Source organism: Monodon monoceros, unplaced genomic scaffold (genome assembly GCF_005190385.1).
Source record: "Monodon monoceros isolate NGI ecotype Baffin Bay Population unplaced genomic scaffold, NGI_Narwhal_1 Super_Scaffold_5, whole genome shotgun sequence".
NCBI classification, from domain to species: domain Eukaryota; kingdom Metazoa; phylum Chordata; class Mammalia; order Artiodactyla; family Monodontidae; genus Monodon; species Monodon monoceros.
In genome coordinates, this window is record NW_021703782.1 from 31,081,395 (window position 1) to 31,100,477 (window position 19,083).

The 19,083-nt window shown below is 38.1% G+C and overlaps 1 protein-coding gene across 2 annotated transcripts in view; it reads right to left on the reverse strand.

Moving 5' to 3' along the window:
- The window catches only part of NTRK2 (neurotrophic receptor tyrosine kinase 2), a 399,796-nt gene that overhangs the window by 329,027 nt on the left and 51,686 nt on the right, over window positions 1-19,083 (reverse strand). For both annotated transcript variants that reach the window (XM_029203241.1, XM_029203242.1), the window contains 2 exons: window positions 18,912-18,980; window positions 16,047-16,201 (listed from right to left, as the gene is read on the reverse strand). In XM_029203241.1, coding sequence (XP_029059074.1) covers window positions 16,047-16,201; window positions 18,912-18,980 — 224 coding nt within the window. The remainder of the gene's footprint in view (window positions 1-16,046; window positions 16,202-18,911; window positions 18,981-19,083) is intronic.

Below are 19,083 nucleotides of genomic sequence, written 5' to 3' on the forward strand. Positions count from 1 at the left end.
CACATTTCTTAAAACTATCATTGCAGAGTAACCTTTTATTTTTAAAAACCCCACTAGTTTATAGAGCTATGTCTTCTAGCTCTTGTTCTGTTTTACTGTTATCAATCCAGTTGTTGCACATAAATAGTCATTTTATCTGTAGATCATCTTACTTTTCCCTCAGTTTCCTCTCTTCCATTTTTTATAGTCAAGGACAAAAGTGTGGGAGGCATCTACAATTTTTGCATAAATCCACTTTTTGCATTAAATAACTCATAAATCTAACTTACTACCAGAACTAGATTTTGAAAGAGACAAACTATGATTTTGAAATATAAGTTTAAAAATCAGACCTACATTTTGAAAGAGTCCAACTGTGGAAGTCAGTTTCAAAGCATTTTTCAAAGACATGAAGCTTGAACCATAACAGCATTAGAATGTTTCAAAGCTATATAAATCATAGTTAAATATTATAGGTAAAATTGGTCACCCTATCTATGATATGATGAAAAAAGTTTTATGGATCGTTATTCCAATGAAAAGTTCTTTTTTGGAAAAACCTTGAGAAAGTATTTGTTATAGGATGAAATTCTGATGCTTATAAACATTTCTTAATATTTCAGGACAGCATCATTTTTATACTTTGATATTTCAAAAGCTGGCTCTTCTTTATTAATGCTATCACTTCATTAAACTATTACACCATTTGGAGGTTTACACTGTTTTTTTTGTTTGTTTGTTTGTTTGTTTTTGCGGTACGCGGGCCTCTCACTGCTGCGGCCTCTCCCGTTGCGGAGCACAGGCTCCGGACGCGCAGGTTCAGTGGCCATGGCTCACGGGCCCAGCCGCTCCATGGCACATGGGATCCTCCTGGACCGGGGCACAAACCCGTGTCCCCTGCATCAGCAGGTGGACTCCCAACCACTGCACCACCAGGGAAGCCCTATACTGCTTTTAATCATAGTATTTTTAACATGAAGGTGGGTCTCAGAATACATCACGTCCTGCCAGTCAAGCAAGCCCCTCCCTTGGTATCAGAAACTCTGCTTAGGACTATATTCACCCCAACAGCTGTGTTCCATGGAACTATGACCCTCAGGAGGAACCCAGAGGTCAGAAAAGGCAACTGATCTTCAACGGCCATTAAACTGCAATTAATCTGCCCACCTAGTGGTATCTGACCCGTCATCTTCACCATACTATGCACAAATCCTTCTCTTACAATGCAGTCCTTACTGACAAAGCCATTATTATTTATTACTGAAACTACACTATAGCAAGACTTATACAGTATATGTCTCATGGTATTCCCACCATTGATAGAGGACTTCCCAATAAGATCTGGCTTTCAGTGGCTGGTGTGACTTCTTCAGAGCCCTTCCTTCCTGCCAGCATCCAATACAGAGCAATGTTATATATTTCACGGGGTTTCAAACAGCCCCCTAATACTCTGAGTTGAACAGGGCAATGAAGTGTATACAAATGATCAAGAGGCACTGCAGTTAACCGGAATGAACACTGGGTCAGGAGTCAGGAACCCTAGACCCTAAATCTGGAATGTACTGTGTGACTTTGGGTGAGTCATTTCTCCTCTCTCAATGTGTTTTCTTCTCTGTAAAATTACACTGTTCAATTAGAAGATCTAGCTCTAAAGTTTTCTAGCTCTAATATCTGATGACAACTTCCATGACAATTAAGCTTCCCAATGTAAGAAGCATGCCATGGCAAGATATAAGAAATGGGTTTATTTTTTTTTAAATCTCCTTGAAGCCAGTGGTATGATCTAGGTGACTTTTTCAAAATATGCATTTTTTTAATCAAAATACATAGTCGCATAGTTTAAAAAGTCTATAATTCTACAAAACTTGTTATATAAAACACTCAAACTACCTCTAAGTTCAGGAACAAGAGAATGATGCCCACTCTCGCCACTTTTATTCAACATAGTATTGGAAGTCCTAGCCACAGCAATCAGTCAAGGAAAATAAATAAAATATATCCAAATTGAAAAAGAAGAAGTAGAACTGTCACTGTTTGAAGATGCATGATACTATATGTAGAAAATCCTAAAGATACCACCAAAAAACTACTAGAGCTCATCAATGAATCTGATAAAGTTGCAGGATACAAAATTAATATACAGAAATCTGTTGCATTTCTATACATTAACAATGAACTATCAGAAAAAGAAATTAAGAAAAAATTCCATTTACAATTGCATCAAAATAATAAAATACCTAAAAATAAATCTAACTAAGGAGGTAAAAAACCTGTACTTGGAAAACCATAAGACACCGGTGAAAGAAATTGAAGGCACCAGCAACAGATGGAAAGATATATTGTGCTCATGAATTTGAAGAATATTGATAAAATGACCATACTACCCAAGGTAATCTACAGATTCAGTGCAATCCCTATCAAATTACAAATTTTTTTTCACAGAACTAGAACATATAATTCTAAAATCTGTATGGAAATACAAAGGACCCCAAATAGCCAAAATAATCTTGAGAAAGAAGAACAAAGCTGGAGGTATCATGCCCCCTGATTTCAAACTATACTACAAAGTTACAGTAATCAAAAGCGTATGGTACTGGCACCAAAACAGAAACATAGATCAATGGAACTGAACAGAGAGCCCAGGAATGAAGCCACACTTATATGAGCAGTTAATCTACTACAAAGGAGGCAAGAATATATAATGCAGTAAAGACAGCCACTTCAAAAAATGGTATTCAGAGAACTGGACAGCTACATGCAAAAGAATCAAAGCTGGACTACTTTCTCATGCCACGAACAAAAATAAGTTCAAAATGGATTAAATATTTAAATGTAGGACCTGAAACCATAAAAATTCCAGAAGGAAGCAAAGGCAGTATACTCTTTGACATTGGTCTTAGTAATGGATTTTTGGATACGTCTCCTCAGAAAAGTGGGGAAAAAGCAAAAATAAACAAATGTAACTGCAACCAACTTAAAAAACTTTTGCACAGCAAAGGAAACTATCAACAAAATGAAAAGGCTGCCTACTGAACAGGATAAATATTTGCAAACTATATATCTGATAAGGAGTTAATATGCAAAGTATACAAAGAACTCATTCAACTCCACATTAAAAAAAATCAATTAAAAAATGGGCAGAGGATCTAAATAAACATTTTTCCAAAGAAGACATACAGATAGCCAGCAGGCACATGAAAAGTGGCTCAACATCACTAATCATCAGGGTGCAAACCAAAACACCCTGAGATATCACCTCACACCTTTCAAAATGGCTATTATCAAAAAGACAACAAATGACAAGTGCTGGCAAGGATGTGGAGAAAAGGGAACCCTCATGCACTGGTGGTGGGAATGTAAATTGGTGCAGTCATTATGGAAAACAGTATGGAGATTCCTCAAAAAATTAAAAATAGAACTACATATTATCCAGCAACTCCACTCCTGGGTATTTATCCAAAGAAAACAAAAACACTAATCAGAAAAAATACCTGCACTCCCATGTTCATTTCAGCCTTATTTACAATAGCCAAGATATGGAAGCAACCTAAGTTCCCATCAGTGGATGAATGGATAAAGAAGATGTGGTGTATATATTCAGTGGAATATTAGCCATAAAAAAGAATGAAATCTTGCCATTTGCAACAACATGGATGGACCTAGAGAGTATTATGCTAAATGAAATAAGCAGACAGAGAAAGACAAATACCATATTTCACTTATAGGTGGAATCTAAAAACCAAAACAAATTAACAAACATAACAAAACAGAAACAGAGTTACAGGTACAGAGATCAATCAGGTAGTTGCCACAGGGGAGAGGGGTGGAGGGAGGAAAGAAATGAGTGAGGAAGATTAAGAGATACAAACTTCCAGTTGCAAAATACACACAGGTATGAAATGTACAGTGAGGAATATAGTCAATAACTATGTAATATCTTTGTATGGTGACATACCATAACTAGGCTTAGCATGGTGATCATTTTGAAATGTACAGAATACTGAATCACTATGTTGTGTACCTGAAACTGAGTGTTGTAGGTCAGTTATACTTCAAAAACAAACAAACAAACAAGCAAACTCATAGAAAAAGAGATCAGATTTGTTGCTACCAGAGGTTGGGGGGGGGGGGTGGAAGGAGAGGAAGTTAGATGAAGGTAGTCAAAAGGTTCAGACTTCCAGTTATAAGTAAATATTAGAGATATAATGTACAACACAGGGAAAACTTTTTTCCGTTTCTTTAATTTTGTATCAATATGAGATGACGGATATTCACTAAACCTATTGTGATAATTTCATGATGTATGTAAGTCAAATCATTATGCTATACACCTTAAACTTATACAGTACTGTATGTCAGTTATATATCAATAAAACTGAGAAAATATAAAAACAACTACAAACCCAGGGGGAAAAAAGAAACAAAAATATTCAAACTACTATGTGAGAAATAGTACCCATGTGGCACTACTTCCTATTCCCAGAAGCACTCATTTCACCTCTTTTAACTTCTTTGGGTATTGATCTCTATATCACTAAATATCATGCTTATATTGCTACTTCTTGTTTTTTCTGTTTTAACATTATCTACTGACCTCTCACCCTGGAAGGTGAGAACTAGGCTCATGTTCACACAGAAAGCCAGCTCTCCCCACATGCCCATACCACACTCACACTATTCTGTCTTCATATCTTACCATCTGCTAAGAAGTTTTTTGTTTTCTGGTTTTTTGTGGGTTTTTTTGTGGTACATGGGCCTCTCACTGTTGTGACCTCTCCCGTTGCCTCCGGACGCACAGGCTCAGCGGCCATGGCTCACGGGCCCAGCCGCTCCGCGGCATGTGGGATTTTCCTGGACCAGGGCACGAACCCGTGTCCCCTGCATCGGCAGGCGGACTCTCAACCACTGCGCCACCAGGGAAGCCCGCTATGAAGTTTTGTTGTCTAAATGTACAATAAAGTTTACTATAAATACATAAACTCTACAGACAGCTGAAACATTGTGTGTAATAGTTATCACATTTTATCAAATTTAAGACAGCTTTAATTATAGGACACAACACTGTGATATGTACCACTACAAAAGGGAAAAAAAAATGATGCCAATTCAACTACGCTGTAATGCTTTCTCTCACCACTTAGCTCTCCTATTATTTGGAGGCTGGACCTTCCGGATGGCCTATCTTTTTCAATCTTTTCTCTCCTATTTTCCATCTTTTTGTCTATTTGCTCTATTTCTGTCATACTTTTAGTTTTTCCAAGGCTTTTTGTTGTTGTTCCTGAATGGTCTTCTATTTTTTTAACACCATGTGTTTGTTTCATGGATGCAATATCTCTGCTGATCTCTAATATCTATGAACTATTGATTATAATTTCTTGTGAATTTTTCTTCTGTCTATATCAACTTTGTTTCTGCAATTTTTTTTCTTTCTCTCTGTTTTGTGTTTTTCTTTCATATTATAAGCTTTTCTCAAACAGTTGGTGATCCCTGGCTGTTCTTTAATTTTTTTTTTAATGTAGATTTTATTTTATTTATTTATTTATGTGGTTGCTCTGGGTCTTAGTTGCAGCAGGTGGGCTCCTTATTTGGGGGTCGCTGGATCCTTAGTTGTGGCATGAGAACTCTTAGTTGCGGCATGCCTGTGGGATCTAGTTCCCTGACCAGGGATCGAACCCAGGCTCCCTGCATTGGGAGCGCAAAGTGTTAACCACTCCGCCACCAGGGAAGTCCCTGTTCTTTCATCTTTAAGAATGGGGTAATAGAAGCATTGCACATTTATTAACTGTCAGCATCACTAGAGCAGTATTACTGGCCTCTGTAATGGGTACCACCTGGTGTGAGTATCATTAAATCCTTTTGGGGATGGGATTGATCAAATTATTCAGATAATTCTCTTCCAGTGTACTGTTTGGAAGAGGAAGAGGCTGGAAACACAGGTTTTCCTGGCTATCAGAACGCAGAATGCTCCTATGAAACTTTTTGATGAAATGACATAAAGTAAAGAAGTAATTACCTCAGGACACCTGAGGTATGCAGAGACACCAGATGCAGAGAATAAATCAAAATAAAGCACAGATTCTCACAGACACAGTCAAAGCTATGGCGGCGTGATGATGAGATGCTGAGTGTAGCTCCCAGGAAGGAGCTTAGTGGTGCCCCCTCACTGCTTGGGATGTGCGCTGCCTCTAAAGAGCTCCATGTAAAACAAATGCTGAACGCTATTTTTGCTTTTCACCTTTTTTAGGAGAAGCAAAAATCCTCTTCCGATTGCTTTCAGAAAAGCGAAGTGGTGTAAAGAAAACTTCCAAAAATTGGAGGATACCTGTGTCAAAACTCAGTTGTATGTAAATCCATCATCCTCTCTATGGCTCTCACAGCCTCAGCTCTACCTGGAATTCCTCTGGGCCTTTGTTTGGCCTCTTTAGAGAACAAACTTCCAGTTTTTACACCTGAGATGTATGGAACAAAAATCTTTCAACCACTCTCCTGTGTTTGATGTTACCTGTTCTCTTACTTCCTGAGCCTTGCAGTAGTTCTGCAATATACACCAAGCTTTCCTCTTGGCTTTCCCCATTGCCAACTTGGTAACCAGCATTCTCAGCCTTTAAGTCAGTCACTACTCATCCATCTACTTTCCAATTGCAACTGCAGAAACACAAAGCTTTGTTGACTCCTCTCCCATTCTCTTGTATTTATAGATTTATCTGGCTGCATCTGGAGAAACCATGGAGCCAGGGCTTGCCATGGTGCTTGCTCTTGAGGTATGAGCTCCCCCACCAGCAGACTCCACCAATGGATCTTGGTGACACCCTTCCTGGCACCTCGAATATAAACCGATGGTGTAAACTTCCACCTTTTATAAATGTATCTAAAAGTGTGGAAATTCTAAGCAGAAAAGAAGTTAAAATAAAGAGAGTCTCAGCAGAGAATGCTATGCTATAATCTTAATCTCCCCTGTAAAATCTAATGTAGTTTATTTTTTCCTTCAAGCCTAAATTTACATGATTAATATCTCTAAAAATGTCTGCTTAATTATAGTACTAGCAATAATATTTATGGGGCATTCACTGAACCAGAAACTCCTGTCTAGTACTTTACATTTTTGTTTTATTTAATTTAATCCTTACAACCAAGCTTGAAGTTAAGTATTTATCTTCATTTAATTAATAAAGAATGTGAGTTTTGGAAAAGTCCAATACATCTTCCAAAGTTGCCCAACTACCTAGGAACTGAACTCAAAGATCAAGATGTTCACCACTACAATATACTACCTTTCCCAGACTGTAATATCCATTTTAGCACAGACTATAAATACCAATACATATCCATAATCTAGGAATTTGGTTCATTAAAAAAATAATTACGTGTCTATCTGTGAGAGAAGAGTGAGTCTCCTTTATTTATAGAGAAATTGTATCACCCTGTCATAGCAGTTTCCAAAGGAATCTGTGCAAAATTGGCCAAGTCTAGATCTTTTAAATGTAAAGTCTTCCACAAATGAGTAAGCATCTGACTCACGTTAATTCTACAGCATTAATAGGCTGGCCAAAGATTCAATAATGGAAAAAACAATCTGTACTTGAAACACCACTTGAGGTTTAATTAGCACAATAAAAATGAATTGGGAAGCATGAATAGCCAAGGCAGGATAAACCATGTGCCAGGCACTACTTCCTGGCTTAATAAGATTTGAAATCAGCACAAGTACAGAGCAAAGCTCAGCAATGTCTTCAAGAGCTTCTAGCACTATGGTAATGGGATCCTGACTTAAGTATTAGGGCTGTCCTCCTTTACACACTGGGAAACCTCGCTGGAGATCAGAGAAGACCAGCTGCCCGGACAGACAGGCACCTCTGAGGCATGGAAGAGCCCAGTAAAGGATGCAGCTGACCAGTGTATTGGTTAAGGCCCTAGACAGACAGATGTGGGTTAAAGCCAACCCCTACTCATTAGATGTTTACTCATGATGCTTGGTAAGCTTTCATTTCTTCAACTGGAAATAAGGATACTAATGACATCTACTTTCTAGAGCTTTTAGGATGCCTAATAAGATAATATGGAAAATATTTCAGATGAGGTCTAGTGCATATTAAGTCCTTAATAAACGCTGGCTATTAATGTTATTACCAATATCAATATGGATATTTAGCTTTAAATATATTTTACATCTGAATTTATACATGTGTATATCTGATATTCTGTCAAATTACTTCAAGTAAAAATAGCAAAGCCATAACATGATATCACAAAGAAATGGTATGTACTCAAACAACCTTGAGGACCATAAGATCAATGGAAGTTAAATGGTTCTTTTCGAGCAGGAATTCTTAGAGCTTTTAACATAGTAATGTGCACAGTGAACGTCCAGAGTTACAGAATTTTCTATATTCTTTTCTTTAACCTTGGGTTTTTCTTTTTCCTACACAGAGCATCTCAAGGAATTAGAGTTGCACAGAACATAGAGTGGGGAAAATTTGGTGGACTAGATGATTGCTCAGGCTCCTGTCAGGTGTAAGAATAATAGTTGTACAAGCAAAAACCCAACGAATAGTCCAACACCCATTGTCTAAACCCTTGTTACTCAAAGTGTGATCTATGGAACAAGGGGTTTGTTAGAATGTGGACTCTCAGGCCCCAACCCAGACCTGCTGGAAAAGAAGCAATATTTTCCACAAGATCTGCTGGTGATTCATATGCACATTAAAGTTTGGGAAGCCCTGGTCTAAAGAAAGTCAGCCTTTTCACTGAATGATTGATGATTTTCTGCCGAGGTCTACTGGCTGGTATGTCCTTTCCAACCATACTCAGGTCAACAGCCACTGACACTGTTCCATCCACTGGTGCACACTTCTTGAAAGTTGACCATATTGACTAGGCCCTTCGATCACTAATTCAAAGTATGCACATTCTCACTTCCTAATAATTGAGGAAAACTAACCTCTAAATTTTTTGAAATATTAACTTGGCTTTGCAATAAATGAGATGGGTCAAGTTTGGGTTTTAATTTTCAATATCCACCCGTAGGCCTGAGTTGTGTTCTTTTTCACCTCATTTTAGTAAGCCTAGGCTCTGTTCATTTCTTATTGGATCATCACTCCATGGGTATAAAAATATTCAAGTAAATTATGATTTTTGTCAGCTCTCTGTCTTCTCTCCACTCACTTTCTCTCTTCTTGGGAAGAAATATCTTCCCATTTTTGTGTCCCCTAAACATACATATTTCACAACCAGGAATGAAGCCAGAATGAGCCTGACCTATTTAGAAGTGGCTGCTTTACACCTGGTTGCAAAAATGACAGAAAATTAGCAAAGTGACTTTCCCAGCTCAAATGGGAAACTGTGCTTCTAGGCTTGTGTGAGCCGTGTCATGACAGTGACAGCAACCACAAAACTTCTAAACACAAAAATCTGAATAGCAGCTGACAGGTTAGAAAACCTGCTTTATTTGCCTTTCTAAAAAGACAAAGAAAAGCACTGGTCCACTGTGTGGCTTGCTGTGTTTTAGTGGGTAAAACCTGATCTCTAATAAAAGAAAGCAAAGCAGTAAACCAGACTTTGTATTTGCTTTTCAGAAAAAAAAAAAAAATCAATCCAGCTAAGATGCTAGGAAAACAGTGTTTTTTACCAATCTAATTTATACATGGAGTATTAATACAGCATTTCATTTTAATCTTCTGTGAATGCTAACAAAATAGAATTACTATCCTATTTTCCTAGTTTAAAACAAAAGAAGGAGTATGTACAAATATGCTAAACAGACATGCATACTACCAATTATAGTGGAAACCAAAAGTAAATCTTAAAAATAAATCATTAAAATCAGTTTACCTCAAGGAAACAGGCCTCTCCTCCTGGGCACCTGTGAACCGACCTTTTCCAACATAAATAATATTTTGTCAATGTGTTGTAAGGAGGCTCTACACTAAAAGTTTGAAGGCTGGAAAAATGGAAAACTGAAATTGTCATTATAAATAAAGAAACCAAAGGCAAAGCTGATTTCAATCCATGGGACCATTAAGAGTGTTTTATATAGTAACTACACTCAACCCTCAACTGAATTACCATCTTATCTTCACTGTGGGCCTAGCATGTTCTACGGTAGCTAGTTACCAGTAAAATGGGTTGAGGGATTGTTTTGATTTGACCCAAAAGAATACTGCCTTTTAAATATATTTGTTGTCTGCTTAGAACAGAGCATATCATCCACTATTAATACTTCCTGAAGAAACTCTCTTCCAGAGATTTAAATCATAATTATAGTACAAAAAAATTAAAGTATAAAGTACACTGTTCTTTAATAATGCCATCCAGCCAGGGGAAAAGATTGAAAGCTTTGTACTGCAAACCTAACTACTGAAGATCAACCAAATGTACAGGAATTGAGTACAAGAATTTAGAATATACAATGTTATAAATAATGTCATTGAAAAACACTAAAAGAAGTAGCAGGAACACTTTTATCTGGAGTGATAAATCAGCACAATCTGGAAAAATAACTATTCTTCACTAACACTTGTGTAATTCAGTTTCTGTCTTCAGAACCACTGCTCATAGCACCCCTTTTTTTCTGATTAATGTGGAAATTTTACATGAATATGTTTTGTTGCCTAGTAATTAACAAAGTTTTTCTAAGGTTAAAAAGGACCTGGTGGAGAAACAGACCACAACATGTTTCACAGCATGAATAAATTTACAGTAATTCACAGCAGGAGGGGCTGTTAGAAAAATATTGTGAGACATTTTGACTGTGCTGTTAATGGGATCGGGAATGGCGCAGTTAAACTTCCCAGCCCTGCCTACCATGCTCGCTCAATCGCTAACGGCAGAGGAAAAAGAAGAAAGGAGATTCTTTCAAAATGCAATGATGACAGACATTTCAAAGGGAACTACGAAGTGCTAAAATACGGAATAATTTGGTTAGAATAATATAAATGTTTCAGTTATTTTTACTTAACTGAAATATCTGCACCATTATATCAAAAATCTGTTTCAATCTGATCATTAATATAATGTGGATCATGCATTTATTAATTGATCAATTCAGCAAACATTAATCAAATGACTGTTATGTTCAGGGGATACATCAGGCACCATGGAGGAGACATTTTTGCTTATAAAATGTAGAGAATTTGTTCATCATATAATGCTTACATGATGAAATACTAAAAGAGGAATTTTTTAAAGAAAGGCCACCTCATAAAGGAATGAAATCCCAATAGCTCTTTTTTATGGAAATTAAAATATCACCAGTTGCAAACCAAATGCAATGGCCGTAGTTACTGGCAAATTGTTGGGTTTACAGTGATGAAATACACAGGACCATACTCTTATGAGTTACTTTTTGAGTTAGCTAACAAGCTTCATAAAGAAAAAAAAAAAAAGTGGAAGTACAATGAACTCCGTGAATCTGTGACTTAAACACAACAGGTATATTTTAAAAGTTTGCTGAGGGTGAGACCTAAAAGAAAAGCCAACTGACCATGAATCCATGTTTTAAACAAGACATCTAACTTGAAGACTTGGGGATATTATCCAACTTCTCCAACATGGAATTTCAGAGACAGAATTTAAATTCAACAATGTAGCATAATTTACTGCTCAATCTGCCTAACTTCTCTTAAAGAACCAAAGTTGGGAAACCATCAGGAGGAAAATTAACACATGACTAAGACCCAAACTGAAGGCTCCCCCTCTCATCTCAAATCTCTAGAAATTATGTTCATTTTTTTAAAAAATCCAGAACCACGTTGGAAAATCAGAAGGTATAACTGTTGGTGGATAAGAACAATGAGAAACTCCTGAACAAGAGAAAGCGGGGAAATTAAGTGAAAGAAAAACAGCACAGTTCCCAACAGACACAAGAGTATGTGCCACACAAAACAGGGAAGCTGCTGGGCTGACCTGAGACTAGGGGTGGACGGCAGGGCAGAGTGGGGCCTCCCCTCCACTAAGCCACCGGGTCACTGGTTAAGAAAACAAGTAGAAGCACAGAGGAATAAACTTTCCACATCCTACCTTTGCCCTCCCACCTCAGGCACAGCATCCAACAACTGCTGCAGCTGCCCCCAAGTAGAAGCAATGAGGGTGGGAAGTTTACAGGAGAAAGTCAGTCATGCTAGGTACCCTAGAGATATGGTGAACCCCAGTATGGAAAAGCGTATTTCAGTCACTAAAAAAAAAAAGTCACTAGAGATTTCAGAAATTAAAAATCAATCGGCAGAAGGGAAAATTCAGTAGCTGGAGAAATAGCTGAAAGGCAAAGTAGTGAGTAAACAATTCTCCCATTATGCAGCACAAAAGGACAAGCAGATGGAAAGTATTACAGGAAGGGTGAGAGGTATGGAGAGAGGAGCCTGAAGTGTAAATAACCATCTAAATAAATTAGAAAATTCTTCCAGAACTGAAGATGTGAACACTCATATTGAAAAGGTTCACTGCACGTCAAACAAAATAAAATGTTAAGCATGCACACACGCCTAGTTACAGTGTAGTAAAATTTAAGAATACCATGGATAAGAAGAAAATCCTAAAAGCTTCTAGAGAAAAAGAAAAGCATAGGTTACCTATCAAGAAATAAGCATCAGACTGGCCTCGGGCTTCTCATGAGCAACAATGAACACACAGAGAACGTGGTATAATATCTGCAAAATTCTAAGAGGAAGTTATCTGGAGTCTAGAATTTTACACTCAGCCAATTCCAATGAGAAGGAAAAATACAGGCTGATTTTGCACTGGGCAAGAACGTGAATTTTATTTTTTTAATTTCTCTGAAAGAAATATCAGAAGATATACTCCAGCAAAAAGAAAAACCACTCCAAGAGGAAGTAGTGGAATACAAAAATCAATGATATACAAAGAAAGAGTAAATCCTCAAAAACATCAAGTAACAGTCTAAAAATAAAATCTCATTACTTGAATTAGCTCTATGTGTATTAAATAAATTTAATTAATTAACTTTAAAAGGTAAATAAAAAATAAAATCTCAGATGATAACAATCAGAGAAGGGAGGAGAAAGTAAAGGGAAGTAAAAGTATCTTTTCTCATCTTGTTGGGGGTTCTTTCTAGATACTTACAGAAAATATGTTTAAATATGTGTGGTAAATATTTTGGCACTGGGCTTCCCTGGTGGCACAGTGGTTGAGAATCTGCCTGCTAATGCAGGGGACACGGGTTCGAGCCCTGGTCTGGGAGGATCCCACATGCCGCGGAGCAACTAGGCCCGTGAGCCACAACTACGGAGCCTGCGCGTCTGGAGCCTGTGCTCCGCAACGAGAGGCCGCGACAATGAGAGGCCCGTGCACTGCGATGAAGAGTGGCCCCCGCTTGCCACAACTAGAGATAGCCCTCACACAGAAACGAAGACCCAACACAGCAAAAATAAAAATAAAATTAATAAACTCCTACCCCCAACATCTTCTTAAAAAAAAAAATTTTGGCACTGTATATTTACAAACAGAGAAACATAATTTATAACTTTCAAACAATTAAGAAAAAATAAAACAAAGAACACTGTCAGTGGAAGAAAAGGAAGGAAAAGGAATAACCTTGTAGAAAAATAGACAAAAGGTATAAATAGGCCATTCAAGGAAGAATAATCACAATGTCTAATAAACATAGAAGATACTCAATAGCAACCAGGAAAGTGCAAACTAAAAAGCAATGACATATCGTGTTTTAGAGATACAAAAAATAAGAAGTTTGTTAATATCAAGGTATACTTTGCTGGGGTGGCTATAAATTGGTACAACCACTTTTTAATGTGCAAACCATATTAACCAAAAATTCTGCTTCCTGCTATGTACTCTAGAAAAAACTTTGCATCTGTATGTATGTATAAGGAGGCTGGTTGAAACACTTTTGTAGTAAAATGGGAAATGCCCATCAATATGGAAGATTTAACATAATCAAGATATATTCTACCGTGAATAACACACAATGATTAAAAAGATAGGATAGATCGATGGCTTCTGACCTGAAATGGTCACAAACAAGTAAAGATAAGCTTTATGTGTAAATGTAGGAAATTATTTTTGCAACAAAATGTATCAATAGTATATGTGCAATTATAAATAAGTAAAAAACACTGGGAAAGAAAATAAAAATTAGCAGAGAAAGAACAAGACAGTTTAAGAACACAAAAAAGCAAGTCTATCAGTTCACCTTTTCTAACGTTGCTTTCTGAAAAGCATTGCTGATCCTGAAATTACCATAAATGTAATCATTCAATCCTAATCAATCAAACACATGCCCTCTGACAGTGGATTCAAAGCCTCACTCTCATACACACAATTCATTGACAAATTCGTAGGAAACAAATTTTAAAACACTGAAAATTGACAAAGTGGTCAGGAAAAATTAGAACCAGTTCACTCCTACCCCTCCCCTGCTCCAGTCACAGCGGTCTATCAACAGCACATTAGGTGGGTACATTACAGGAATGCTGCCAAGACAATATGGCCAAAAATTAAAATTAAAAAAAAAGAGAATTGGTTTCAGGCAAGGGCAAAGCAGACGTCTATTAAGAGGCCTTTTGTGAAATCAGAGCAGGAGTCAGATGCTTTCTCTTTTTTCCTCTCAGTGGTTGCTGAAACAATGTGGCCACACAGCCATGGGGATCTGGGAGCTGGCCAAGCAGCCAGGTGACTCAACGTTGAATTTCTTGTCCCTCTGGGCAATTTCTCTCAGTGGTACAAATTTATACCAGAACAGAGAACAGTTATCCTCTTATCAATCAGGAAAAGATAGATATTAAAATTTTTTTTTTAATATTGGCTAATAATGAAAGTCGAGGGAAGCTGACAAGGGAACAAAGCTTAATTCCCCCATTATGAAACCAAAGGGCTCTCGTTACAACAAAAATCTGTGGGAAGAGTAACTGCTGTCTTCTAAGACCCTGTAGGGGAAGAAACAAACACTTATCATTCCTTTATTACACTCTCATTAAAAATGAGCAGCAGCTAGGGGGGCTTCCCTGGTGGCGCAGTGGTTGAGAGTCCACCTGCCGATGCAGGGGACACGGGTTCATGCCCCGGTCCGGGAGGATCCCACATGCCGCGGACCGGCTAGGTCCATGAGCCATGGCCGCTGAGCCTGCGCGTCCGGAGCCTGTGCTCCGCAACGGGAGAGGCCACAACAGTGAGAGACCCGTGTACCGTAAAAAAAAAAAAGAGCAGCAGCTATATTTTCCTTAAATAAAAATTGACTCCAAACAACAGGATCCTCTGAAAACAAAGACCTGGAAGTTTATGGTTAATATACAGATTCCTCTCGGGCAAGAACCAGGTGCTATGTGGCTTTCTGCTGTGTCACCAGCCACTAGGCGAGATCACATTTGTTAACTGATTAACTGGTTGACTGATTAAAATTTCAACTCAGGAATAATATGCATATGTGGGTACTGCAGAGGCATGTCCCAAGAGCCCTTAGCAGTAAAATCCTAACCAGAACACTTGGATTTTCCCTTCATGTAAACACACTGGCATTCACAGAGCTGTAATTTTATCATATGATACCCTTTTAAATTCTGGAGATTGTAAACCCAGAAATGGGGGAAAGCAAGTCAAAGGGCAGATTTGTGGTGCCCCATCAAGATACACTGACATCCGGCACCAAGACAAGTGTAAGGGAATGTTCTGGATTGAACTGCATGTTCTTGTGCTGCCAGGACACTTTATCCCCCTGAGATCCTTCCTCTGCATGGCCTAGGTGCCAACCAAGTATATATGTGGCCAGTGAAGTACCACACTCTCAGCCAATACTTTTTGGATGGATAGTTGGATGGATGAACAAACGAACAAAGAAACAAGGGAATAAACAGTGTATTTTTTTCTCTGTGCGCTTTAAAGTCAACCATTCAGAATTAATATTCTACTGGCAAAGAACACTCAGCAAAGTTGCTCCCAGCTGATTTCTCTACACTGCACACGAAAGTGGCCCAACTCAGTGGAGATATCAACAGCATACGTATAAAATCCAGGTAGTGGTAACCTTCCCAGACTCTCTACCACACCAAGGCAATTAGAATAATTAATAGCAAGTAGAACTTATTGATTTAAAAGTAAATTACCACAATGGGATATCTGCAGGTTTGCCAGGGAAATATTCTTGCTGTTTTCATCGAGGCAGTACAAGTCCTGAGTTTCTGGACTGGGTTTAGTCTCCTGAAGAGTCTTAATCCACATAATGTCACAGGAGCATGTAAATGGGTTGCCCACCAGGATCCTACATGGAACAACAATGAAATCCAATCAGCCTTCTCTTTTTCAGTTTTAGCTACAGAAGTGGTTATGAAGCACTAACAGCATTATGAATTTCTTCTAGCCGGCTATCTTTGGAAGTCACACCCATCTTTATAGCATAACGGTACTTATTATTCATTCATTTACCTGATACTTACTGATCTTCTGCTATGTGCAAACACCCCTGTAGAGGCTAAAGGATGCAAAGTGATGTGAGACCTTTCGGACCCACAGGGAAACAAGGTAGGAACAGAAATAACTATAATATAGGATAGAAAAAGATGTCTCAAAAGATGGGGGAAAATAAGATACCGTAACAAATTTATCACAGATATTATACAGTTATGAAGATCTTAAGTGAAGAAGCCAACGTTAAGTTTTCGGGAACAGTAACATACTTATGTCTAACCAGGCTAGAAATTCAAGTGTTATCACTTAATAAGTTCGAACTTCAGTAGAGGGCGGAGCAATTTCATCTGAACTGAAAACGAGACTGTGAATACAAGGCTAAGACTAAAGTGTGAGAGCCAGGAGGGTGCACTCCCAGCTTTCCAAATGACGCAACCACAGTTCAGTTTGACTGATGCAAGAAAGCTGGAGTGAATGTGAGAGACAGAACCTGGAAGGGAGCTCTTAGACCTCCTTCACACACACACACACACACACGCCAAGCTCAGGGTTTCTGAGAGCAAGTGCAACCAAGGTCCAGACTGAGCTACTTAGCCCATTGTGGGAGGGTCTGCAAAGAGAAAGTCACTATTCAGCCATGCTGCCTGGACTCCTGTGGCCTGTGATTGGTCAAGGAGGAAGTAGTCAAGAGGAAAATAAAAACCACAAGAAAAAAAAAATCTTTAAATGCTTATTTATAACACTCAGTGGCCTGTTTAAAATGACTTCCATTTATGGCAATGAGCCTTTAAATGAGGCCATTTAAAATCATTACATAGGCTCTGCCTGGCATTAACCACAATACTTAAGATTTCCATGAGGACAGGACCTGGGCTTTGCAACATCATTTACTCCTGTGGTTTTCTGGTTGGGTTCTAACAATCTCAGGGAATCCCTGGAGACTTTTCCAGGAGTTTTCTTGGAGAAAATGTGGTCCTGGCAGACTCATTTAATTTGTGTCTGCTTGATTGCCTCCAAATATCTCTCCAACACCAAAATAAGAGTTGAGACTACTAGGTATGGAATATAATGCAGAGGATATCCACAATGTTTAAACCCCAACTAATCCAAGAGGTTTCCTGGTGTTCTGAGTCCATGAAAAACTAAGAAATCTTTTTTAAAAGCAGGTATGACTGAATCCACAGAAGAGATAAAGAAGCAAAGGGATCTTGAGCTACAAAGACAGCAACGTTCGTCTGACCACACGGCACGGGCAGACAGCTGGCTTCTTCCTCTCACACACTGTACAAACTCCTTTTGCAGCCATTGTTAGAGCATGTTGTACTTAATTTGTTCAGGCTTCTACCGCTCCCCCTGGATAGCAGAGATATCGTTCTCCTTATATCCCTATAGCCTAGTGCCATGTTAGTTTGATTTGCAACAGGTACACAATTAACATTTGTTGAATGAATGAATTAAATATGCTGCAGGGGTGGTATTGAGACACGTGAATTTGAAATCAGAACTCTAATTTTTAACCCATCAAGAAAATTCTCTGCAATGATGCTCAAAATTTTTACACTGAGTAGCCTACTTTATTGCACATAACTTCCTTAAGTTTTTTTATGCGTATCCCTGGGTTAGAAAGCCAGCACTTCAACTCCCTGAATTAAGTCTCTCCCAAAAGAATTGCCACCATGTAACTCTCATGACTACCTATTAACTTGTTATCGCACTACTAGTGGCATCTTCTAATCGGCACGATTTCCTTGTGAATAGGGGTGGACCCTACAACTCAGGCAGCACATAGCTTTAGCAAAAGCTATTGCCTGGTATTCAAAGGCCTTGTCCATCTGGGCCCACCTCTGACACACAGAGCCTGTGCTTTAAGGTTCTTTGGGTACCTGACCCATAGGAATGTCAACAGTTTATATTTGCTTCACGGTGATAACACAAGAATTAAGCACACTTGGAAATGCTGGCTATTAGTAATCGATACATTTCAATATCTTCCCTATCATTTTTCAGCAAAGGGGATTTGGGGATAAGGATAAATCCTGAATGCAGTGGCAGACCTAGAAGGAAATCTCACAAGGATGGTTGGGTAGGGAGAGGACTGCCTCTCTTCAAATGTTCACTAAGGGAGCGCAGGCACTGTCGTCCGGGTATAAACTGAGGAGTTTTGCCCATTGCTGTTTCTCCTTGAATGGGTTTGCTTTCCATTAGTGCCTGGACAGAACAAGGACCAAAGAGATGCTATGAGACATGTTGCCGCCTTTTTCACACAAAACCCTCATCTTTTTCTCATTTTCCCTCCTTTAGAAAACAAGTCTTTTATGTAAAAACAACATTTAAACTCATTATAAATGATATATTACTACTGAGATTTCCTTTTTTTTTTTTTTTTACTGCTGAATCATGTTTTCATGGAAGAATAAAAGAACAAATGACCAAAATTTAAGAAATCATTTTTCATGAGTTTTGATATAAAAATAGACCTGCAGCATCCCTTATTTTAAAAAATACGTGATTACACTTTCCTTTGGAAATTTTTTCCCCAAATGCCATACAAAATCATTACTTACAGCTCAGACAAGTCAAGGTGACGAAAATGTTTCCTAGACAATACCGTCAGTTTATTTCTGGTAAAATTGCTGAAAGGAATCAAAAACATTAAATGTGAATTACAAGTGTACATTTCAGGAATAAAGTATTCAAATAGAGTTTTTTTCAAAATATAATTTTATGTGATCATGG